The 10,370-nt window shown below is 30.6% G+C and overlaps 1 protein-coding gene across 1 annotated transcript in view; it reads left to right on the forward strand.

Annotated features, from left to right (window-relative positions):
* LOC128223496 (uncharacterized) overlaps positions 1-5,555 on the forward strand; it is a 16,090-nt gene extending 10,535 nt beyond the window's left edge. Inside the window, exons 3-5 of the mRNA XM_052932775.1 lie at positions 2,484-2,550; positions 3,975-4,322; positions 5,342-5,555. Coding sequence (XP_052788735.1) covers positions 2,484-2,550; positions 3,975-4,322; positions 5,342-5,445 — 519 coding nt within the window. The 3' untranslated portion in view covers positions 5,446-5,555. The remainder of the gene's footprint in view (positions 1-2,483; positions 2,551-3,974; positions 4,323-5,341) is intronic.
* The last annotated feature ends 4,815 nt before the right edge of the window (positions 5,556-10,370 follow it).

Consider the following 10,370-nt stretch of genomic DNA (forward strand, 5'->3'; position numbering starts at 1 on the left):
TTCCTGTAATAAATACGATAAGGCCACCTGAACAACGCGTTGTTACTTTTAACGTCTCTGTTCTTTTTAATATAAAGTAAAATTAAACCTTCTTTAGCGTAATCTAAGTGTTCTCCACAAAACGTTTCTTTAAAATTATCCTATCATAATTTATGAAAATCGTTTCAACATCTGGGCAACTTAATCTATTCTACACATATAATGAAGCCCTGCACATAAGGATATGTGAAGCAAAAAGTAGCTTCTTCATTTACATTGGGTACCGCACTGTGAATTGTAAGCTAATCTTAGACTTTCCTTGAACCTTGACTATTGCTCCAACTGTTAAAACCACGTCATGCTTACCGATTGAGCTTCCACCAGAATCCCAAATCGATTATAATTAATTTTTACTCTTTGCATTTGAATATACTAGGGATGTTTAAGTTGAAAATGTCCCGTAAAATATTTATCGAAATCATAAATAGTATAAAACAATTCAAACGGAATTTTCAGTTTCATAAATTCAAAAAGAAAATTTGTGTGTGGCCATTGTGAATACCTCTACTGATCATGATATATTTTAACAGATTAAATCTACATGGAATATTTGACATACTATATGAGAACAGTTTATATCTATCAACACTTTCAGAGTATTTTCCACAAAATCATCTCGGAATAATAATAATTACTCCATCACTGGTGAAACATTTAACGAACATTAATATAACTTTATTTCACCAAACTAAGAGGAACTTGCCCCTATGCACCAAAATAAGAAGTGTTCCAGAACGTACTACAAATATAGCAATTTTGTGTATTCTAAAATGTTTACATAAAATTAAAAAAAGCTCAAGAACATTCTAAACAAATACAGATTAATGTATTTTAACAATTTAACAGGAGAAAAACAGGTGTATTTAACACATTTTGGTCACCAAACAATCAAACTAGACAATTAATTAATACAATACTACATATACATGTGACATACTACCCAGTGATCAGATAACACATTAGTATCATGCATATTGAGGGAAGCTGAACAAGACCGTCCAATACTGAATTTAACTCGAATTATTACCGCTCACATACTTACATGCCACGTCATCACTCGGCCATAAGCATCTCTGAGGACCAATCACCTAAGAAAAACAGTAGAGAACTAATTTGCATCTGTGTCCTTATCTTAACTCGGAAATATATTGTCAGGACTATAATCGTCTGGTGGAATATCCAGAAATACCAATAAGTCCGTGTCATGTACCACAAAGTCGGGCATTTTCATACGCTTGAGTTTAATAATCTTATAACATAAATGAGAATTTACATCGTTATTTGTGTCCTGAATGTCTTCTAAAAAGTGTCGTTCACATTTATCTCAGAAAGAACTTGCCTGCTTGTATTGCTAGGCACAATATAATATAGGCAACATAAACATGTCATCTTGAGCCATTTTATTCTCTTTGATATTCGACCACCTGAATTACGCATTGTTTCGCCTAATTTAACGTAACCTTCATTACCCATGTTTCTGAAAAAACCCATATATATATCAATTAAATATATTTTAAACTTCTTGAGAAATTGTTTTTTATGCGATTTTAAACCTTGTACACAAAGTATTGTAACCTTACTACATTATCTACATTGTTTCACTTTATGCAACTTATATTCACCTAAACTAAACGTGGAATATACATTTTTATCGGACGAAGTTTGGATGCTATGACTATTAAAGTACTAGTTTGCATAAAACCTAAAAATAAGATTTTTGGAAATTCCAGTTTAAATTTAAGAATTCCAAATTAATTAATATTAGAACAAACGTCATTTCAATGAGATAAGATAAAACAGGAATACAAGGATATATATGTATATATATCTATGCTAAATATAGTTTTTTGGGTTATTTTGTTATGAATGTGTAGTGATTATATTATATATTATTATAATATATTATTTCTATCACTGTATAAGTTCACAAGTTTATGTAAATTATGTTTTCAAAATGTTTCGATATCACATTTTTGGACCAAGGAAGTGCTTCAATATATCATTACAATCAAAGTGACGGATACTCTTTTTTAAAATGATGAAAGAACCGGATACTTGGTTGGGAGGAGAAATAAAAATGTCGGTTTATAGATTATACCAATCAGTGAAGAAATGCAGGATTAATAAATTATGCATTAAAGTAAGTATATTGATATATTGCACATTCAATGTTATCGAGAATAATGATAACCACCGAAACGTATTTTTCTCGAATGTTAATGGAACGTAGATCTCTATATTCCAGTCAGTCAATTTATGGCCATATGAATTTATTGGCACCGTTGCAATTTTTTCTTTGGGGGGAGGGATATTTCCGATGGAATATTTAAGTTTGTTTTAGAAGATAATTTATTGAACTTAATACTTCATATATCAATTGCTTTATCATTGTAACTACATGGATACATGAAATTACCTTATGTTTAAACAAATTTTATTTGCAGACACTAAACACGTGTTTAGTTATATTTGTGTTTGTCGGACTTTGTCAAAGTGTATCTACAAGTGAAGGTAAGTCAGAAGATAAATGAGGTTGAAACCGCCACTTTTCAAGAGAATTGCTTTTCGAACTTCATGGACTTAAGGCAGTGTAAGCAGAAAACTGTGTGATGCATTTGTCTTCCCGGTAAAGCTTGCAGTTTTTCTCTGTAGTTAACCTATGCAAGGTTTATATGTGAATGTTTTACCATTGGCCTTGTGTCTGCAGTATTAATTGTATTACACAAATATTCAAATGTATTCTCTTTGCATTAACTCTTTACAAAACGCATAGTTTACTCATGAAATGCATTACTTTCTTTCATGCTTATCGATGACAGGTGTAGTTGTATCAATGAAATAACAAGAGTGAAAATATCAATTTGATATTTTTACTGCAATGTAATTAGTGAAAATATCAACTTTAAGAACTACTTTAAAATCAATTCTAGTTACTTCAACTTTATGAAAACTAAACGTGTCAATTTTGAACCACAGTGGCTTGCGTTTTGAAAATAAAATGTTATTATTGACAATAAATGTGTTGTGACCATGCTCGAAGTCATTGTTAATAATTCCATCTACAAAACATTCACTAGGTATGCAGTAGAAAACTACGTACCTGATAAGGGTAGCTATAAATGGGGGAAGTGAAGATACAAGCTAATCCAAGATATCATGTTGTTTGAACACTGAATTTGGCACAAAAACTCATATGCAATCAACATAACGGTATCTATATATGAAGACAACAATAATCTTTACGATAGTTCAGCATTTATTAAAATCCTTTCATATAATCTATTACTTGGCAAATAAATGTTTACGCTATACTCGCGAAAAATTCCACTTAGATCATTTCCACATCTCTTTTCGACTTTATATATAGTATGTATGCTGTTTGTGGAGTTTTGTACGTTCTTCTATGTTTCTTGTTTGTGATTTTATGTTCTATGTTTTTGGCGTTTACCCAGTGCTACTATACCGCGTTTATGTTTAAACCTTTTGCTACTGAGCTTTTGTTTGTGTAGCTTTTTGAATAAATTTTGCCTACACTGCGTTTCTCGATGGACCCACGCATTCACTATGTTATTGAGCGCGTACTAGGTACCAGCGGGTGATGTTCTTCATTGATTTCAAAGGGATAAAATAGCGAATGCGTGATTCCACCACGCTTCCCCACTCGTGGATCTATATTTTTCTATGACAATTGTGAAATTAAATATGATCCTAAACTGAAATCAATAAAAAAACCTCTATATAATACATTTTTATTATGTTGTAAAATAGAACCACAATTTAGTTAGTACGTTAATACCATTTATATTCTATTTAGATGTATCATGCAATTGTTTTTATCATTTAAAAGGCGTTTATGCAGTATTGTGATTTCTCTATTGTTAAGATGGAGGACACAATTACGATATTTATATTAACATTGCTCTTTCCTATTGCAGAACTGAATATATGTACATTTGAGTTACAACCAGGTTCGTGCTCTCTCAAATGGGACACCAAAGATAAAGAGAGCACTCATGTTATTGTCAACGGCTTTGATGTAGGTGCTTGCACGCAGAAATTCATTGAGATAGGCGGCTCGTATCTGTATGAAAAGAAAGATCAGACCCTGTATAATTGTACATCTACACCAGACGGACAATGTCTTCTAAAGATAAAGAAGATGATCAGTGATCCATTACGTATAAACATCACTTCAGAATCGAGCGGGTTGAAAAGTATCGCCGTCGGAGACAACGCACTTACTGGATGTATAAATCCAAACAACACCTATATTATCTTAGAAGGTAGGTCTGATCCATTGAACTTATTACTTGTATCTTTTTAAGGTTAGAGCAGAAATGATAAAAGGATTTCGTTTGGCAATTTCGAGTTAGCATATATTTGTAATATATAGGTTGAAATAGGGGAAGTTAACACAATTTATTTCTCATCGTGAACCAAAAAGGTCATATCTCACACGTAATTAGTTGAAATGTAGCTAACTCGTCGAACTTAATTACAATATAACATGTAAAATAAACCAGTTTAACTTTTTAAATATGCCTAAAAAGGAAATACCATGAATGTTTGTTCTAGTTTTTTAGAAGTGAAACTGAGCTAAATTTAAAAATACTAAAACTGTTAAAGTGAGACTCTTATTCAAAAACAATACAAACACATGTATAACAAACACAAGTTTTGAGTGATAAACCTTTAACTTCTTACTAAATAATGCATTGATTGAAACTATTATACTGATAACAAGACTGTAACCGTGTATTTAAAAGCTGAAAACGCGAAAAATTTAAAAGATTGGTGAATGCTAGAAAGATTTACTTTGATCTACTATCATTTCATTAGGTGATTTTTTATGTGTTTTCTGCACCTTTCTCTCAAATCAAACTCGGTACCCTTCATAAGAACCATTTCTTCGACATTTATTCATCCTTTTTGATATATTAAACAATCGTATTAATTGTGGTAAATCTTTTTGGGAGTAAAAGTGCATCTTTAAATTATTATGCACTGTTTGAAACAGTTTTTCACTGATTAATAAAAAAGTCAAAGCAATTCCAATATCTAGAAGGTCGTTACGCCTTAGCAATATGTGGCACAAATTATTGCATAAAAATGTACATGATTCCCTTTTTTATTTCCCTTCTCATATAGTTGTTGAGAAAACATTCCTCATATTGTATTTCTCCATTTTTTGATAGTTCACGTAATTCTGGATCAATCATATGTATGTATATATTGCTCATGTACACTTTACTTTTAAATATAATTGCTATAAATACACCCAGTTCTCTTTTGTATATTGTAGCCGGTGGATACCCATGCTCAAATGCCTGCTCAGATTTCGCACATACTATGGAAGGCCTAATCGTGGTATCGGCAATTGTGATAACGGGATACCATTATTTATGACATGTCAAGGTCATGCATTCGTAAATTTTGTTATATCGATGAAATATAATGGTGTGTAAGTACATAAATATATATATATATATATTAATAAACAAAAAGGTAGATAAATAAATAAATAAAAATATTTGAAAATTAATGTATAAACATATATGTAATTTATATATGTTTAACCAATAATATAATATAATAATTTATGTTGATTAATTTTAAACTCTCTCTAATTATATTTTATATTGTTGAAATTAAAAGTCTGTGATTTAACCAGTATTTATTGCAGAACTATTGAACAAAGTAAATAAGCATTTGAGCCACAGAATGCATAACATTCATACAAAATCAAGAGTGTTGAAATGCATAAACAGTGAGTAAATCACAGAATTGAGAATTAACCATAAATAGTTTATACTAAGTTTCTCTTCTGAAGTCAGTAATTTGTAAGTAATTTGGCATATTAAAAAAAAGGAATTTAAGCTTAAGAATGTATTTAAGGAAATGGGACCAGAAAATAGAATAGTTGTTTTGTCAAAATGTTAAATGTGTATTCTATTGTATAGTGTATTGAGCTTATGATCTTTAAAAATTGTTGTTCTTCTTGATTAGGCATACAATGAATCTACTGATCTGTAGTTATAATAATAATAATAATAATAATAATAATAATAATAATTATGATGATGATAAAAACCCTTTTGCTAGTGATGATACTACTACTTTTAATAACAATAATAATAATGAAAATGCAAACTGTTAATCTTCATCGGGAAATAAAATCCAGATTATAACATTGAAAATGCAAATAAAACAGTGGTGCAGATCAAGATTATACTACCGTTATAATGTACTGAACAGCAAAAATAATATTTTTGTAAATACTGTGTCGATATAGATCATTTTGTCTAAATGAAGTTGTTGCTAATCCAAAACGCCTCTAACCAGGATTTGGAGGATTTAATTTCTCATAAAGTCCACTTTGACAAAATTAAGTATATCTTGAATGTTATCATATAAGTTTGATTTAGTCAAGAATAACAACTGCGTCTTAGATGACAACATATCATGTATTTGTGTGTATGTATTGACCTTGTTGCGTTGGATTGTATTTGAAATAATAATAAAACGATTGGTTCTTCACCAGGGGCAAACTACCAATAACTATATACAAATGCACGCACATTCCAAGTAAAGTAGCCTTCGCAGATTATTAATCTTCATCGGGAAAGAAATCTCGATTGTTACATGTACATTGCAATTAAAACAGTATTAGCAAAATCCCCAACCCTTTGTTGTGCAGATCATGATAATACTCCAGCTATAACGTATTAAACAGATCTCTTTATATATATATATTGTTGTAAATAGTGTGTCTATCTTGATCATTTTGTCTAGAAGAAGCTACTGCTAATCCGATACGACTTTGACCAGCATTGGAATGATTTTCTTCTCATAAAGTCCACATAGACTAAAATAAGTATTTTCTAAAAAGAGTTTGTCTTAGTCAATATTAGCAGCTGCTTCTTAGATGAAATCATATTCATATATTTGTGTGTATGTATTAAAACGTTGGTTCTTAACCAGGGGCAAACTACCAATTACAATATAAAAATTCACACACACATTCCAAGTAAAGTACCATTAGCAGGTTTTTAATCTTCATCGGGAAAGAAATTTCGAATGTTACATGTAAATTGCAATTAAAACAGTATTTGAAAAATCCCTAACCCTCTGCTTTGAAGATCAAGATAATACTCCAGTTATAACGTACTTAACAGAAAACAATTATATTCTTGTAAATAGTGTGCAAATCTTAACTCATTTGTCTAAAAGAAGCTGTTGCTAATCCGACACACCTTTGACCAGCTTTGGGATGAAAATTTCATTTCTCATTAAGTCCACTTTGACTAAATTAAGAATTGTCTTGAATGTTATTATAAGAGTTTGTCTTCGTCAAGATTAGCAGCTGCTTCTTAGATAACATCATATCATGTATTTGTGTGTATGTATTGACATTGTTGCATTAATATGTAATTATTTCATAGAGTTGCTACCTTTTGATTTTGTTTGATAGACATATAATCGGTAAACGATGTTAAAGTGTATGTCTGTATTTTGTAAGTATGTTTGTTTGCAAGTTGATGTGCTATGTGTTCTACAAAGATGACATTATAATAAACATATACTATATATTAAAAAAATGTGATAAAATAAAAGTACAATGTAAAACATGAACAGAAAATGGTAAGGCGTCTTCTTATCTAACGTCTGACGTCATATATGTAGCAATTTTAACTCCTATGAGTCTTGTTTAGTTATTTACATATTTACACCTTAGTTTTATTATATTACCAGGCCTAGTTAATTTAGTAAAAATGGATATTTATCATATGTAAATAGTTACCAAAATCTGAATTTTTGCTGAGATTATTATTTTTCAAATCTTAAGTCCCATACAACCGCATGTAGATAATCTCAACTTTGTTTTAGTATAAAGTCTATTTTTTCCCTTTTCGAGAGTTTAAAGAGTTTAATATGAACATATTTAGAAGAATATCACGTTCAGCTATTTTCTTATTATGTTTAAACTAATTATATTTAATCAAGTAATCTGTGAGAAATCTGGCTAATTAATTTAAGGTACTAAAGTTTGTTTCACGCGTAAGATATTTAGCAAATAAATAGAACCGGAATTTGAAATAAAAAAAATTTCTCAGAATGTTTAATGTTTATTGTAATAGTAGAAGATTGCTGTTCTTCTTGCTTGGTCTAACAATGACATATCTGAAGTTATACTTTAAATACTTCAAATATTGGTTCTTAATCGGGGAGAAAATGCCGAATATTACATATAAATTGCACATTACAAGTAAAACAGCACTAGTCAACTCCCCAATATTCCTTTGTGAAGATCAAGAGCATTCACCAGCTGTATACCATGAAAACGAAGGTGATTACATTCTTATAAATAGTATGTTGATGTTGATTGTTTTGTTTGAATATTGTTTATGTTCCATGTTTCATAAACCCGAAGAAGCTGTTGCTTATCATTACACATTTGTCCATCATATTGATGAAAATTGTATTTGATTGCGCAATCAATTAATGCAACGTCATGTTAACACAATACAGTATTTTCTGAAATAAAATCATTAAAGTTAACCTTATTTCAGATAAGCAACTGCTTCTTTGATGAAATCATTTTCATGCCATTCTATGTACGTTTTGAACTCCTTCCATTGATTTGTAACTTTTTTAACGGTTGGCTTCTAGACATAAAGATATAACCAGTATGTTTTACTTGTGTGTGAGTGTGTGTGTTTTATGTGCGATGCATGTACAACGATTACACTGTAACAAACATAAATATACAACATATTATGTAAAAACGACTATCGAAACGGGCAATTCTGTTCCCTAAAGTTATGCATGTAATACAGGAAGTGAGACACAACTATTGCAGAAGACATGGCAGTGGTTTGTATTTATGCTAGATATCAATTATTTAGGATTTAATTTAAGAAACAGATTCTTTATGTGAATTTGTTGTTGTATTGTGAATAAATGTGAGTGAACAAAAACTGTATATTGGTATTCTTTGTTCTATAACTTTCGATTTTAACATAAAGGCGGCCATTCAAATCGAAGACCGTGTGCTTTCATTTATCGTATAAAATTATCATCTAAAAGGTTTAATACAATTTTTAAGAAGGTACCCGTTATGGAATGTTGAACCTGCTAAAATAAATCAATGTTGAAACAAATCTATATCAATGTTAGTTCCAAACTATACGTTGTTGCCAACGCATAGTTTTTATATTATGAATGTAGCAAAATTGTAATATTATTATTTTTCATCCAACTCAGCAACAGTTTTTTCCAATAGAATATGAACTGTATGAAGGCTATATCATTCATCCAAGCAGCTTGATAGCAGATATAATTTGTTGATTGTGATCAAGGAGTCAATAGACAAAGACAGACAAATGCCTTAATTTTGACCGATACTTTCAATGGAATTATAAAAAGGTAATTGTATAACCAATTATTTTCAACATTGATTTTAGACTCTTTGACACACATTCGGAATTGTTTTATATATTTAAACATTTGCTTACATGAGTTTTATTATATAGGACCTAGTGAATTATAACGACAACGATAACGGTAAATTAACTCTCAATTACTGGGAACTAACTATTCAATCATATACTTAAGATTGAATACTATTCAATCATATACTCAAGATTGAATACTATTCAATCATATATTCAAGATTGAATACTATTGGCCGAACGACATCAGTTTGGATTTAAAGGAATTTTGTGTCAACAAATTAGTAAAATCTGATAAAGACTTTCTAATTTAGAATACAAACTAAACGTAAAAACTAAAAACAAATCAAAACATGTACGTGAACGTGTATGTTTATTTACATGTTCAGGTATAAGATGCAGTTTGGTTTAAGTCGTTTGCGATAGAAAAACTAAACATGTATTTTGGACTCGCTTTTCGGGAAAAATCACCTCGTGTTGTCGTGTATATAATGTTTATCCTGTACCATGTACACATACCTAGATAACATAGTGCACAACAAATAGCCCGCGTACCCATATAAATAGTGTTTCGTAACCTCCCTATTTACACACCTGACGATCAATCCAGGAGGCGCAGGTTCGATTCCCCATAGCATCACTAAAACGTACTAATTGTCTTCTGGGAGAGACGTTAAATGGGATCCCGTGTGACAGTGCTAAACACTGTTGTACATTAAAGAACCAGGGTAGTTCTAACCAGGGTTCCATTCTGTCTGTGCACTATGCTCCAAAAAAACTAAAATGACGCTTAACGGAGCACTCGCCGAATGGGCAATGCCCGAGAGCGAGTATAAATAAGATTGCACACCCCTATTTACAGTCGTTTAATGTCTTAAG

This window comes from Mya arenaria, chromosome 17 (assembly GCF_026914265.1).
Source record: "Mya arenaria isolate MELC-2E11 chromosome 17, ASM2691426v1".
Lineage (NCBI taxonomy): Eukaryota > Metazoa > Mollusca > Bivalvia > Myida > Myidae > Mya > Mya arenaria.